This window comes from Acanthopagrus latus, chromosome 24 (assembly GCF_904848185.1).
Source record: "Acanthopagrus latus isolate v.2019 chromosome 24, fAcaLat1.1, whole genome shotgun sequence".
Lineage (NCBI taxonomy): Eukaryota > Metazoa > Chordata > Actinopteri > Spariformes > Sparidae > Acanthopagrus > Acanthopagrus latus.
Genome location: NC_051062.1, coordinates 3,136,370 through 3,152,799, shown reverse-complemented (window position 1 = coordinate 3,152,799; position 16,430 = coordinate 3,136,370). Strand labels below are relative to the sequence as shown.

At 40.3% G+C, this 16,430-nt stretch overlaps 2 protein-coding genes across 8 annotated transcripts in view; one reads left to right on the top strand and one right to left on the bottom strand.

The window, feature by feature from the left end:
• Positions 1-16,430, bottom strand: part of LOC119015380 (cytidine and dCMP deaminase domain-containing protein 1-like) — a 542,642-nt gene that overhangs the window by 145,766 nt on the left and 380,446 nt on the right. The gene's annotated exons all lie outside the window — the stretch shown is intronic.
• Positions 1,062-16,430, top strand: part of atp11a (ATPase phospholipid transporting 11A) — a 57,822-nt gene continuing 42,453 nt past the window's right edge. For all 5 annotated transcript variants that reach the window (XM_037091265.1, XM_037091263.1, XM_037091264.1 and 2 more), the window contains exon 1: positions 1,062-1,496. In XM_037091265.1, the coding sequence (XP_036947160.1) occupies positions 1,452-1,496 (45 nt within the window). In that variant the 5' untranslated portion in view covers positions 1,062-1,451. The remainder of the gene's footprint in view (positions 1,497-16,430) is intronic.

Below are 16,430 nucleotides of genomic sequence, written 5' to 3'. Positions count from 1 at the left end.
CTGGTGTTCCAACAGAACCCGCCGAAAACCGAACAGCGTCTCCAGGAAACACAGGACGGACGAATGAATGAAAACACTTCCCTCCGGAAACAACGCACAATGAACTGTAGTTCTCCCCCCGCTGACCTCGCCTAAACAGTAAACGCTTACAAACTGATGGCTTCATGATACATTCAATACTTTTATTTAAAAGGCAATTGTGCAGTTTGCGAGGACAAATTCAAACTCCGAATATTAATATTTACACTTTTAATGAGGTAATAAAAGGCTACAAATGTTTTTTTTTTATTTATTAATTTTTTTTCCACTATTAAATAAACAAGCTGCTCTAAGAGGAAATTATGGTCCCCAGCACCGTCTGAAGCTAGAAAGGTGGCAAGGTCCACCAGAAAACAAAGTCAAACAGTCAAAAATCGTGTTATCCCCTCAGGTCAGTTTGATTATTCAGGAGTGTTTGTTCATATAGTTTGTCTGGGCAAAAAAACATCCTCAAAACTACACAGTAAAGCTTTATGCAACAATAACTAATAAAGTATGTCAATTGGTTGTCATTTGCATGTAAGGTGAATCCTGTGCTTTTTTTGTAAAAAAAAAATAAAAATTGTTGTTTATGTTCTTAAATGAAAAGTACAAAAGTTTTATTATCATTATTATTATTATTATTATTATTATTATTATTATTATTATTATTATTAAATTTCAGACTTTGTAGAATAATTTTAAATATTTCAGGACCGAGTGGATGGACAGCACCACTTGGGTGACCCAAAATGACCCCCCCCCCCAAACACACACACACACACACACACACACACACACACACACACACACACACACACACACACACAACCATAACACACACACGAACGCACGCACTCGCACGCACCACCAGACAAATCAATCTCCTAATTAACTGTAGCGTCTAATCAATCACTTGCCAAAAAAATAAAAAAATAAAAACCAGAGTACGCATGCGCCACCACCTGGCTCCTCGTGACGTATATGAAACGAAAGCTCCTTTAGCCGCGGCGCGAGACAAGAAGATTACTAGTACACGCGCAGAGGGGGGGAGAGAGAGAGCGCGCGAGGGAGCCGCAGGGACTTGACGCTGGTCTCGCAGGAGGGGCGCCGCACTTGTCTGTGCCTGTACGAACTGTAGAGAGGGCGGCACGGACACACAACCGCTCCTCCTGCCTATACAGCCTGTTACACACTCTCCTAGGTGAGTTTTCAGGTTGTCGGACCGTGGCTTTTTTTTCGTCCTTTTTTTTTTCTTTTCTTTTTTTTTAAAAAACTCAGGAAGAAGAGAACTGGAGTGAAAGTCATGGACCGAGGAGGAGAAATGATAAGAAGAACATAACCTGTGGAAAGACGGCTCGGAAAGAAGAAGGAGAAGAAGACGAAGAAGAAGACGAAGGAGAAGAAGAAGTGTCCGGGGAAGGAGGAACAGGATGGGGATGGATTTCAGCACTCTTCGGACCCTCATCAGCAGATATGTAAGTTTTAAAGCTTTTCGTGCACAGGCTACTTTATTGAGATAGTCCCGGCCGCTGCAGACCGAAGCACTCTCTGTTTCCTTTTCGTATATTTTCGTCACTATTGCTATCGAATTCCGCCGAAGCGGCTCATCCGGGATTAAGTTTCACTTGAGAGAAAGGGAGAGGACCGAGGCTCTTCGGGAGAACTGTCTCACGCAATATAGCCCATCAGCTATGATTCATTCCGCATTTCCCGTCACAGTTTGCTCTTTCAGTCCTAAAACAATGGCAGTTTGAGGTTAAACAATTCGGCCCACATGACAGGAGCTGATGAGTGAATTTAGCCCACCTACCTGTCACCACTCTCTCGTACTAGATCTAAACATGCACCGAAGTGCCTTGTAAAAACTGCCTTTTCTATCCAAGGACATTAAATACAAACAAACAAGTTCCCACCAACAGAGAAAACACAACACAGTGCGTAGGTATGCTAACTAAATGAGTCTGAATAGTGTTTTGGCCAATTTATGTCTTTAAATTTTCAGTGGAAGTCATATGATTTCAAATGCACAACTTTAAAAGTGTGACAGGAAAGCAATCTTTAAGCAGCCATTTCCTCTTTTTAATGATGATGATAATATTCTGCTGAAATGATACCAGAGTTAATTTTGTGCACTTCATCTGGGGGAGAAATTCTACTCAAGGGTTGTAAAACTACCAGCTGTTGTTTGTTTGTTTTTGTTTTTTTTTGCATTTGCATTGCAAGTATAGCACATGTTGTTCACCCTCCTCCTGCAAATCAGGCCGGGACTTCGTTAAGTTAAAGGTGGAGTCCCGTCTCATCATCACCAGTTGTAATGCAGACTTCTGGAGGGCAGGCTACATATCTCGCCGTGACAGGACATGCCACGAGAGACAGACGACAGCTGTTACTCACTTTGACTGACACTGCTGTCTTGTATATGGGAAAAGGTCAAATCAGTGCTCCACAATCCGCTAACATGACTTTGCTGGATGTTTTTTTTCTTTGCGCAGGTTACTTCTGTACAAATGTGTGTGCTTTTCACTCACTAATTTATAATGCTCCTTCTCCCAGTTGAGCAAGACTGCAAATGGACTAGTCAGTCATGAATTATGTAATCCACTTGTTTACTCCCTGGTAGTCAAATCGATGGGCAGCGTCGGAGCAGCCGAACCTGTATGGCTGCGAGCTGCATTAGGCTCCCCGGTAATGTGTTCGACAAGAATCCAGACGGAGCAAGGCCCTGCTCACATGAGAGCCAGCGAGGTTTATACCCTGTCTCCACGCTCAGCTGAGGCTTAGACAACAGCCTCCCAAATGGCTGATTAAATACAATCCCCACTCTGTGGAGGGCGAAATGGAAATAAGAAACACGCGGAGACAAGCCGGTGACTGGTAGGATGTGGGATGCTGATGAGGTCTGCTGCTGTAATTGATCTGGATAACTGCTTTACACAAATGGGTTAGGGTTTAATTGATTGCAAAAAAAAAAAAATACCTGGACGCAGAGAAACAGCGAAATGCTTAAGATTAGGGTAAGAAGCAGTTATCAGGCTGTCAATGTTCGGCCTTTATGAAATATCAGTCAGTAAACGGGGCCAACTGTAAAGGAGGATCCTCTCTCTGACCACATCTGTGAACTGAAACCAATTATAAATTCAGTCTTTAATGTGTGTAATCGGTCCATTTGCAAGGCTCTAAAGCATGCTCGAGCACATTTGAAATGAGGAAAAAAAAAATGCAACAAATTAGTGTGTGGCAAGAATATATTTCATGCTGATCTTCCATGTGCCTTTGGTTGCTTTAGTATGACATTTTTTCCCCCAATGCAGTATTTGTTGCCTTTATAACTATGTAAGAAAGAATTGAGCAGACTATCAAAAGTAATTCCTGTTTAAAAATTTTGCTCTTACAGCTCTTTGTATTGCTTTTATTTATGTGATAAACATTTTGTTATAGATTTATAATGCAGAGCTTATCCAAAACGAAAGTGTTGCAGGGTCTTTATATGGGCCAGAACATCGCCTGGTATTTATGACGACGGTCTTGTTTTCCGTGACAACTCCACAGAGCCCCTTTTGAAATGAAATTAATGCTTTTTGGCAAACACATATTCTAAAAGTAACTGGTAATTCCTTATTCAGCTTAGTTTGGAGCCTATAAGGAAAAAAGAAGTAGTGCACAGTGGTGTCGCTGTCCAAGATGCGATGAAAGGATGCAAAAGGGCTGAACATTCCCCGGTCCAGACTTCTCACATGAGAAGTTTTGGCGCATTTCTCTCTCTTATGTAATAGTGAACTCAGTATCTTTTGGATTGTTTCGATTGTCTTCACCGTGGACGTTTGATGGATGAATATCATATATTTTCAGACACCTTGTAGACCAAACAATTATCTAACTTTAATGGGGATAATATCTATAGATTAATCATGGATAAAATAATTTGTTAGTCCCATCCCCAGACCTCTACCTTCAATATACACACAAAACTATGATTTTAGATGTATTTTAGCAGTCAAGAAAACATGCTGTCAGTATTCCTTAATGCGATTATGGCAATACTCTGATGAAAATGTGGATGAAATAAACAAATTAGTCTAATTGAGTTCAGCTGAGGACACATCACCACTTGGATACCATTTGTACTGTTGCATGGGTCATTTGGTCAGTCTCTTCAGTTGCTGCTATCCCTGATTGGGTAAAGTGGCAGAGGATGTTATGCAATTGCTATCTTTTTAGTTTAACATGTCGAGTTGTAATCTTAGTGGCTGTCACTCCTGTCCGGGCCGAATGAGAACAAAATGTAATCACAGTGACATGTAGGAGCACTGAGATCCAGTGTACTCGTACTGTATTCACTTCGCTGCCTTCTTTTGTTCTCTTGTCGGGGTAATTTAAGGCTAAAGTTTTAAAAGTACCATTTATGGATTTGACTTATAGACTCTCCACTGTCTTCAGTGAAGTACTGCTTTGCCAAAATTAGATTTTTTTTTCCCGCGATTCGTTTCATGTTCATCTCTGCATCCTGTTTTATAAAATAAACACTGTTTGACATCATAGTCCTTTAACAGTTAAGTTCCTTTTTGTAGTTGAAGTAGCTCCTTTGTCTCTTCTTTATTGTATTTTTTTTTTTATTTTTTTTATTTTAGAAGATTCAATGTAAGTTTTCTACTTCTTTGATACCTGGTTTCCTCATTTTTATGTGTCCTCTCTTCTGACTGACTTTGTTTTTTGTTAAACAGATGCACTCAGATTGAAAAAGGTTAGCACTTTTGGTCTCTTTGCACTGTGTTCTGAATGATTTTTTTTTCCTTTCACCAGTTCAGTATTTACTCTTCTCAGATTCATAACATTTATACGCACACTGGTTGTTTTAAGTGCAGCAGAAATGGTCAGAAATAATGATATTTGATTTTGTCGCCCAGTCCTAGCATTTTTGATGCATATTGTGTATTGCGATGGAGCCTAAAAATATTGCAATATTATTTTAAGCCCTGCCCAGATGGCTATACTGTTAAAGATTCTGGAAATACCTGTAGAACAGCAGTAAGTATTGTTTAACTACCTTTTGTTTTTTTTTGTTTTTTTTAAGACAGTCAGGTTTTACTTTTTTTTTCTATACTTACCTTCTGAGTGGTGATACGTTAGGCCAGTGTAGTTTGCCAAAAGAAAATAGTTCCTCCATAACACAGCTCACACAGTCTGTTGATTATTATTAGTAACCTGGTCATGATTTCTGGACAGAATTTTGATTTTGGGTTGAACAATCCCCTTAACTGAACATCGAATGTAACTGCTGAAAATTGTTTGTAAGGTGTGTGCTTGTGTGAGTTTGTGTGTATGTGTGTGTGTGTCTTAAAAGCAGCTGGGCAGCATTCCTGTGCTGCTGGCTAATCTGGATTCCAGGACAGGAAGTGCCTCCCCTCTCTCTCTGTCTGGCTTCCTGCCTTCACGTAGTGGATTAAGGGGTTACTGGTGTTCACTATACCTTCACACACCTAATCCATTTTACAGCTATGCTTGAAAATCCAAGCCAGTCACTGATCTCCAACTGCTTATTTCCCACCTGCTGATTGGGGCGTATGTTATTCCTTCAACAGCAGGCTGTAACGTGAAGCATGATCTTTGCATATGAGGCAAGAATACCAGTTTGATTAAGTGAATAGTGGCTGGTGATCATATTGTTGCGTCTGCAGTGTTACGGTCATTGAGTGTGGAGGTGGAATACTGTAGTAGCCATGTGACGCAGAGGTCAGCGGATCACATGAACATCTTGGCTTTGTCTAGTTGTCAATAATTCATAAGCAGACTGGCTGGCAGTGTGGACTGACGTTTGTGTAGCTTGTTTATTAGTCTTCCACTGTGGGGCTGCTCAGTGTGGAGTCCTGGGACACCAAGGGATGCTAAAGAGGACTCCCCTGCAAAATGAGTATAAGATAAATGTCATTAACATTTACTTATGTTGAAGTTACGATTTCTTTTAACTCCTAGCCTGTGAAAAACAGTGTAGTGGGATAGTCACCCCATTTCACTCCTGATGGCTGTTCAGCTGATGTGTGAGTGTGTGTTAATAGTTAACCACTGACATATCATGGGGCACTTTGGATAGGAAGCACATGACAGCCTCTGCCATCAGTGAAAGAGTATGTGTATGAATGGTTAAATGCATTTAACACATTTAATCGGTAGATTAGACAAATACTTCATAAGTGCATGTTGTTTACCATCTACTATATGCATGGCTTGTTGTGTGTATATGTGTGTGTGTGTGTGTGTGTGTGTGTGTGTGTGTGTATATCAAAAGTTGGTAAATTGAGGACCTAGGAAAGGTAGTCTTTTCTTATGACAGGCAGCTGCAGGCCCCCCTGAGTTCACCTTGTAGAGTGGCTGGCCCATTTACAGAGGCGGTACAACTAACATCTCTTATCATTGTCCTTTTTTTCCTCTCGATTTGGCATTTGGTCTATAAAATGTCAGAAAATGGTGTAAAATGTCGACTAGTTTTTCCACAACCCAAAGATATTCAGTTTACCGTCATAGACAAGTCAAGACACAAGAAAATACTCACATTTAATAAGCTGATTCAGAGAATTTTTCCCTTAACAATTTACTCAAATCTATTAATGAATTATCAAGTGGTTCGCTGTTAATTTAATAGCTGACACCTAATTAATTGATTGTTGCAGCTCTGAGGAACAGCCATGTTGTTGTGAAACTGTACAGCACTGTACTTCAGGAGCATGCTCTTGTACAAGCCAGCAGCCGCAGGTTTCTTCTTAGCCTCATGCTAATCATTTAACACCCGCTCGTCCATACTGTCCACAATCCACAAAGTGCACCAGGGTTAACCTCTTTACCTGAAGGATTTACGGCCTCTTACTAAGCCACTCGTCTCTGGATTGTTTTGCAGCTTCACTGGCTGCTGCTTCCGATGAACACACACACACACACACACACACACACACACACACACACACACAAAAAAAAAAAACTCTCTGCATGAGATGCCATACAAAGCACAATAAAGAGACTTAAGGATTTGTAAAAATTGGTATGTCTTATGATACAAGTTACAGTAGACAAGAGTCTTACCAACAGGCACAAATAAAACAACAGTATATAACAAATTAAAGAATGATACTGAATGAAGTAAGAAGTAAGAAATGAAGTAAATCTAAAATAAAAAAATGGGGGTCAATTTCGATAATCCTTTACACTGAGCCAGCTGTATATCTAGAGGGTCTGTCTGAATGCTGTTTCTAATTTAGGAGTGAAAATGAAAGTATTCATAATTCTTAATATTAGTTTTTGGTGTGGATGCCGTGATTTAGAAAAGTCTGCAGTACTTTGTAGAGCTTACCCCTTGTCCTTTTTAATGAGAACTTCTTGCTTCCCTTTTTAATCCCATTTCGCAGCACGATGTATTTGTTTTCATGATGATGCGATATGATTTAAATAACATTTAACCAAATCAGCTGTCGGCAAAAACTATAAATGCAACTAATGCATAAAAAGAGCAGTATTAACACAAACAATGTTGAAGAAGCTCTTGCCACCTGTGTGAATGGGCTCAGTGTCGGGTCCTGGCATCTATGTGGACGCCACTTAACACACACCACCTATTCAAACACCGTTGCAGACCAAGTGTACCCTCTCATGACAGCGGCACTCCCCAGTGACAGTGGCCCCCTCACCAGGACAGAGTGCCCTGCCACACTCTCAGGAAGGGCTTGAGGACAGGACAGAGAGCTCAAGGTGTTGGCCTGGCCTCCAAATTCCCCAGATCCCGATTTGCGTCAGCGTCTGTGGATGTGCCGGAACACGTTTGATCCATGGAGGCCCCACCCCCTCAACTTACATGACCTAAAGGATCCAGCACAGGACGCCCCCAGAAGTTTTAAGACCATGCAGATGGTTCAGAGCTGTTTTGCTTGGGGGAACCTGCAAAATATCAAGCAGGTGGTTTTAACGTTTTGACTGATCAGTGTACATACACGTTTGTACATCTAATACTCATTTGTAAAGATTTGTTTCCCCTTTTTGAATTCTCCGCTGATACACAAAATATTCTCCACACAGCACCCGCTGACGAGTGTGAGCTCCATTAAGAGGTTGTATCAGTGTCGTTGCCGTAACATTAACAGTGTTTTACAGCCCAGTGCATAAGGAGACAGATGATGGATGGCTCGGGGTTAATGGCGCGTTGAGGCCTCTATCCAAAGAGAGACTGATACAGAGAGAGAGAGAGAGATGTTGTTTGAAGTTCATCATAATAACATTGCTCCGAGGTGCCACTGAAAATGCTGAGGGGGGCAGGTACACCTTAATGTTCTCCCTATCTGAGGCAGTGGTAGCTGAACACACCATTCCCCACGGCCCTCGTGTCAGACAGAAAAGCGAAGGAAGAGTGCACACCCCCTCTTCCTACATGGAGATGCTGACAGTGCGCTCGGCAAGCATCACTCCCCCCCCCAGCCCCCCTCTTCCTCTTCCCCTAAAGGTCTCCTCCTTTTTCATTCTCTTTGCTTTGTTTGCCTGAGCCATTAGCAGGACATCATTATGGAGCAATTGATTATTAAGGAATCCACCATAAGCTGACTTCAGTTTTAATATTAAGACAATATGGCTATTGGTGCTATCTGTCTTTATTTCAGAATAATACAGACATTTAAGTGTTTTGTTTTACAGAAACACATATTACAGAAGCTGGAGCCCCTGGAGTTTCTCTTCTTTTCCTGAAATAGATTTAAAAGCATTTCACTGGAATCCAACGGGAGCACTTTTGAAGCCATGTATATGTATATGTATTCATATATTTAGGAGGAAGCTGAAATTGCTGAGCGCTCAAGTGAGTTCCAAAACTGAACAACTTGTGCACATGGAACAGTATTGATTATTCTGCAACAAAATCGATGCACTCTCGCAGTAGCTGACTGTGATCCTCTCTAACCACTCTGACTGTCTGTCAGTCTGCTAGAGCAGTGCAACACCAAATGATATAATACTGAGCATGCACATTACTGCACTCAGAAATGTCTCCGATAGAATTGAGATGACAGGTTGTGACATTAGAGGCAAAAATTGACTTTTAAAGATGTATTTTTGGTTTCCACATGACAAGATGACGACAGGCTACGTTTATTCAATTTCAGCTTTGCTGAAAAAGTTTGCTTGTTTGAGTTGTTATTTTTTATCAGAATATCTAAGGACATGTAGTATTGAACACTAAACCTTATAATTAAGGCCCTTCGGATTTAAGATGGACTATAATTTGAAGCCACATATGCAATAAAAGGTGCAGCACAAGGCTATACACACACTGGGACAAGTGTAACGCAGGAGAACAATATGATTAATGGCATTACGGTCACATAGATATGTTTCTCTTGGTGCGTCATTCATCAGGGTATGGTTGACAACATCAAATCCTTTTAAATGTGCACGTAGCATTTTAACATTAATAAATAATCACCACATGAATATTTGAGTGTAATTGCCACAAACAAAAGAGGCAGCCACTAAATTTTGCAACCCAGCTGTATTTCTTTACATCATGTGCCATCAAGTTGGATTAGGTACTAAATCTGCAGGATTGATTTATTGCAGAAAGTATGGCTGCAGCTATCACAGCTGTTACTAACACCACCTAATATTTTACGTGATGAGGTAATTTCTATATCACTGTTAAAGGTGTGTGTGTGTGTGTGTGTGTGTGTGTGTGTGTGTGTGTGTGTGTGTGTGTGTGTGTGTGTGTGTGTGTGTGTGTGTGTGCAGGACTATCTTAAAATGAAGGAAGCTCAGGCTTTTACAAACTGCCTACAGCATTTGCTGCTGGCTGCTGGCAGCTGGCTGGTGTACATCACCTTTAATTTTTAAAGAACATTGTTCAAGACATTCATTTCAGTAGTGATAGTAGTTAAAAGATTCACATCCATTAATACAAGTCGGCTGCAGTAGCATGTTGCAAAGTGATTGAGGCTAGCACTGGTGGTAGGAGTGGAGTAGATGGAGGGCTCACTTGGACTTGCTTTCCCTTTTGGATTTGTGCATCAAATCCTGTGTGGCATGCGTGTTTGTATTTTGAAGTGCATTCAATTCAGTGAGTAACTTCACTTTGTTTCGTGATGAATTATTTTAATTTACAGCTGCAGCCACGTAAAAGCACCGAGTGCATTTGAATGGAAGAGTAACTAAAATCCTTAAGTTGTTGAAGTTACCACTGCTCAGGAGGTGGAGCGGATCGTCTAGTAATCAGAAGTTCCCTGGTTTGATTCCTGGGCTCCCCGGGCTGCACATTGAAATATCCTCGAGCAATGTACTGAACCCCAAATTGCTCCTGTTGAGCAGGCCAACACCTTCCATGGCAGCCTCTGCCATCAGTGTATGCATGTGTGTGTAAATGTGAAAAGTGTTGAAAAGCACGTTGAGCTGCCAGCAGAGTAGAAAAGTGCCGTAGAAGTCCAGTCCATTCAGCAACTGTAATTGTGACTGTGCATGACAGCACTGCCACACTTATTTTAGATTTAACAGCAGACAGCGTAGGGATGTTACTAAGATCAGAGATTCTAGGAATCCATCTCTAACATGGTATTCAGCCACGGTCATGTGACTGGTCTCATGAGTGCCATATGATGCCGTTAGCCACCCCTCATCCCTCTGATTTTCCCTGTGATTTTTTTCTGAGATGTGATAATCACACTTGTGAAGAATTTCAGGAATGTAGGATAAAAAAAAAAGTTTTTGTTGCATGAAATGACCATCACAGTGGCAATCTCAGTGTGCCGCATACACTCTGACAGTATCACACTTTGACATATATCAGTCAGATAAAAAGAAAAAAAATTGGATGGTGGATGAGAGACAAGCACTAATGAAGGGACGGAAGATTCAGACAGATAATGGTCAGTGGTAGAAGTGAGCACAGAGAAAGAGGAAGTTGTGTCAGGCTTGTCAGATAGATAATGATGATGAAAACGACCATATAGTCTTTTTCTCCCCTCTTGCCCATCTCACACTCACATTGAGTGTGTGTCTTTGTCTTCCTTGGTGACATGAGAGGGCAGCAGGATTCATGGGGCCATGTGACAATGAATTCACCATGGATAGGACACAAAAGAACTGGGAGCAGTGATGCTCAACTGAGGGCAAATGACAAAATGGTATCAAGCAGAGAACAAATTGGTGTGCAATTATCTAATAAACAATTACACAATTGTGATTTGACTGCAGTTCTTCATCAGTAGATCAACATGAGATTGATTTAGAGTGTCTGGAGCCTGTACCAGCAATACCAACCCGGAGCAGAGGACCGGCATTAAAAGAAGTAACCAGTAACCAGCTACTTTGTTAGCCCTAGCTCCACTGTCGCATAGGTTTACTGAGAACTCAGTCAGTTATAAGTTTAGAGCTATTTCTGTTAATGTTTTGGGTTGCCTTAACAGGGTGGGCTCTCAGTGCTTGATTCAGCTTACATCCCATTGGCTGGCGGGAGCTGCTTGTCTCGCCAATCATCACGCCTGCATTCAAAGATTACATCTAGTCTTGTCTGTACACAGATCGTGCTATCAAGGGTGAGTTTTGTCAGGTTTTCCCTCTAAGTGCATATTTGGCAGAGACGTCAGCTCATGAAAAAGACTTTTAGTGTTTATGTAACAATGCAGCATATATGTAACTTTGAGTGGTATATACTGTAAAGTGATTTTCCTGTCACTACAGTGCTACAGGAGAATGTGAGGGGAAATGGGGATTTTAGTCCAGAAATATGTAGATTTGTAGCCTTCAGAATCAAGTCCTCCTGGCTCACAGTATGCATGGGAAGGATGAAGGGACTTTTCAGCTTGTGTACTATACAGTGATAGACTAACCTCTACAGCCTGATTTTTAATCAATCTTGCAGTGGCTGGATTTGTGTTTATGAGGTAAATGGATAATACACAAAAGTCGCTCTCTGTACCACTCAGGCTTTATGATGTATATTTACATAAACATAGTCTTCTTCATGTGTTGGCGCCTCTGACAAATATGCATTTAGAGGGAAACAGACTTCCCTACTGATAGCAGGATCTGTGTGCAGACATTACTTGATGTAGTCCACCCTGCTCAGGTAACCCAAAAGACGGACAGAAATAAAATCAATTTTATACTTTTTTAATTTTCCCATTTATCCATTAAACATTCAACAAATGGAGAATTATGAACATGACCACACCATATATTAAATCACATTTTTCAGTTTTCTGTTCTTCAGATGATTAACAATACATGGACCCAGGACACTTGGATTAGGTTTAGTTCTAATTAATTCTTTAGTTTTAGAACAAGTCCCCAGCTACCTGCAGTTCTGTTGGGCTGCACTTTGGCATTCGGGTTAATAAGATATTGACTACATTTTCATTTTGGGTGAACTTTTCTTTTAAGGAAAAGGTATCAGTCATGATAACGTTAATTAAATGTTTAGATTATTGGGGGAATATTAATTGCCGACCATTAGACAATTTGACTAAGTCTTTCCTTCAGTTTTTTTAGCAACAATAACATTGTCTAGTTTAAGCCTCTTAATTGTGCAGATCAGATGCTTTCCCTTTTCATATATGATGATAAAACTTGAATTTAGGACTGTTGGTTGAATAAACATAAACATTTAATCTAAAACTGCAATTATTAATGCATCAACTATGATTTGATTTTTTTTTTGTTGTTGTTTGTTTTGAGCGATTTTGCATCTTACATGTGAATATTTTGTGTACATTTTGTGTGTTTGTCTGTGTGCGCGTGTGTGTGTGCGCATGTGTAGTCCAACAATGATTACCGGCAGCACAAACAGTCTAATGAACACCATTAAGCAGTAGTGTCCCTACAGGACAAACAATAACGAAAAGTGCTGCCATTAACGAGCAGAGGAGACAAAGAGAGAATGAAAAGTTGGGAAATAAACACATTGGATGTTGCTGAAAAGTATTAAAAGCATTTTTGTACTTTTCTCTGAGCTCCTGGGAGACACATAGACAGCATTAGTTTACAGCGGGAAGTGAAAGCACTAACAGTGTGGGGTAAAACACCAACAGTTAATGGCACTGTGACACTCAGGAAAATAAAAATGGCTGATGAACAGAACTGACTCATAACGAAACACCACAGGAACATGGGTTGGTACATATGATATAAAAAGATCATGGCTCCAGCCATCAGAACAGCAACAAACACTGAATACATGTAAAATGGTACAGAAAATGAATTGCTTATTGTTTTTAGCTTTTATTGCATGAGTAAGCTGGATAAATAAAACTTTAAATATGCTCCGTTTTTGCGCAAATAATTTGGCAAATAATAAAGAGATTTCTTTGAGATGACATACGTATTTAGAAAAGATTTACTTAAGATTAGCCTGTGTGTTATCATCCTAAGCAATGCGTCCAAATACACCTCATAAATATGTCAAAGGCAATAAAAGTCTTTTAAGCCCGTGAAAAAAATATCGTATTTAGCTTAAATAGTGTCATATATAATTATTATTAATTATACACTTGATGTATATTTAACATGTAATACCTCTGGTAGTTTAACCCCTGCGAAAAATGGGCCCACTGCCTTTCAGAGTTATTTAAAGCGAGCTGTGTGTGGACAGATCAATGCAGGCACTTAGTGTGACCAGGGTACTCACACATGCTCACACAAACACCGACATGTCTAACCGAAGAGTTTGCTGAGGGAAGTAGAACGGTCATTTTGGCTACGTTGATGCTGCAAGCAAATCTTGCATCCTTTTTTCATTACACTGTGAGCAGCATGAACAAAAATGACGAGAACTGAGATAGAGAAAGAAATTGTCAAGCAGAAATGACTTTGAAGTTATTGCAACAAAGTTGACTGCTACTCCCGCAGACTTCTGTCTGGTCATTTTTGGACATTTGGAGTGAGTTGTCCCAGACGCAGGAACATATTTTTGACAGCCTGACACTGAGTCACACTGGTCATGTTTTCTATGTGAAGTTTCTGAGTGGGGCGCCGCATAGCTCAGTTGGTAGCGCGCGCGACCCATGTGCCGAGGCTCTGCAGCGGACCCGGGTTCGACTCCCGGCCCGGGTCCCTTTGCTGCGTGTCACTCCCCCTCTCTTACCCTGTTTCCTGTCTATCTCTTCACCTGTACTATCGAAATAAAGCCAGAAAGGCCAAAAAAAAAAAAAAAAAAAAGAAGTTTCTGAGCCGAGGTGCAGCCAAGGGGAGCCGAATCATTACTATTTTGTAATCTGCTAACTGCTGAATGGTGACAGAGGTGATTTTTTTTGTTAGCGTTTATTAACAATCTAATGTCGGCTAATAACTAATGTTTAATTAACTATGGATTTAAAAATTTCTAAGGATGGCTATTATAAATAGTTACCAAGTACAATTATCACAACAATTTCAAAGAGCTATCCACCTCAGTTTTATAATTAGTGCTACCCCAGAACTTACTGCCAACAGTAGCCTCAGTGCTGAAAGCTTCCAAGTTGTTACTCAACCATCAGGCCTTTGTTACACTTATTCCCATGTGACCTGTATGCAGCATTAGGTCAAGTCATGGGGATCATGTGCTCATCAGCAGCACTCCCTTCCAGTTCCAGTAGCTAGTCAAGCAAGGAGGAGTTTGTGTTCATTTATTCCTCTGACAGAAATGCATTTTTAAATAAATTTATTTCATTGATAAAATGCTGAATATCGGCCCTGAAATTGACCTGGCCGATACGCCCCTAATAATTGACCTTTGTCTACTGCAGGGTCAGTTGACCTCGGAGTATATCCTGATTTAATACATTCACACTGCACACACACACCTAGATATTTATGGGAAACTATTGATGACATGTATATCCTCTATACATATTGCTGTCTTTTTATCCCACTGAGGGCAATAACTGCTTACAGCAGTTTATAAGAAGCAATGTCCTTCGAATAGCTTTCAGAAAAGTGCCGCTACAGAGGTTTCTCAACTCTGACACATGTTAAATACCTTGGGAAAACATTGAATATTTGTAATTTAGGGTCATTATATTTTTTAAAATCTAGAGCTAGAAGAACAGTGTGGTGAAGCAGGCATATTCCAGTTCTCTACTGAGATCTGCTCTGTGAAAACCAGGCTAATGAATTTCTCTGTATAGCTTACAGAAGCGCTGAGGTTCACATCACCTCTCCTGCCCCATTTCTTTCCCACTCTCTCATTTATCATACAGGGGAGCAGTGATTCAGCAGGAAGGGTTGGTCTTGTGGGAGTGCTGTGTGTTAGTGTGCTAAGATAAACTACCTCAGTGACATGACATGTAATTATGTAAAACTAATATGAAATTAAACTGTATTAATTCTTTAAAAAACATACTATCATCACAGTAATTATAAACATAACCGCTGTAGTAACCTTGTGTTATGTATTTATACTCAATTAGAGCTCAAGTACAGAAAAAGTACTCGCTATCAAAAATAATGGTTTTATAACGCCCTTAAAAAAGCAAGTTGCACGGCGCCTCTAATCTTCAAACCACGAAACAAACCAGCACACACACTCGCACGCTCAGCCGTACAGTGGTCTCCTGACCCATATTGGTAATGGAAGTAGATTAATGTCTATTTCAGCTCATTTCGACTCAGTGACAGATGTTCTTAGCTCCACAAACCTGCTGTTTGATATTTTCAAAAAAAGCTTTCAAATCTTTGCAGTATTTATAATGAATAACTGTTGTACAGCTGCAGAGGTGGCCCTCAAATCCTGCTCTCCAGATGGGAGAAAACGTGTTCAGTCCAGACCCCAGCAAGCGTCACGCTGTCATGATTATAATACTTTGCAGTGAAAATGTTGTGATGCAAAATAATGATTCCCTCTTATTACAAATGCTATTGGAAATCTGTCAAAAGATCTGCAGTATGATTTTCAGAAATCACACTGTGCAGCCCTATTTGGAAGTTTTGATATAAAAAGTGGAGCAAGTATATTCCCTGTGCATTACGATGAAGACCAAGATCAAGATCTAGCTGTCATGTGCTAAAATTTCACTCAGACTCCGACTTTTCCTTTATCTTTGCTAAATCAGATGGCTGTCAGTGATTTTTCTAGATTTGTAGAAGAACTTCATGCATGTATTTCACAGAAAATTTTACCTCTGAAAAATAAATCGAGCAGTAGTACTACTGAATGATAAACTCATAAGTTGAATATCAGTCTTACAATTCATAATAGTTAAATGTCTGGTCATAGAGCACTGACTGATGACTTTATGTAAATCTGTCATCAGACTTGCTTTTTGTATCCTCCTGTGTTCTTCCTCCTCTAACTCTTTTTGCGAGGATGTGCAGGTGTAGAGTTATGACACTATCACTTGGTGTTTCGCACACACAGGAATACACACAGGTGCAATCATGCACGTACCAGTATAAATGCTGAGTCTTAAAGTTCACTGACT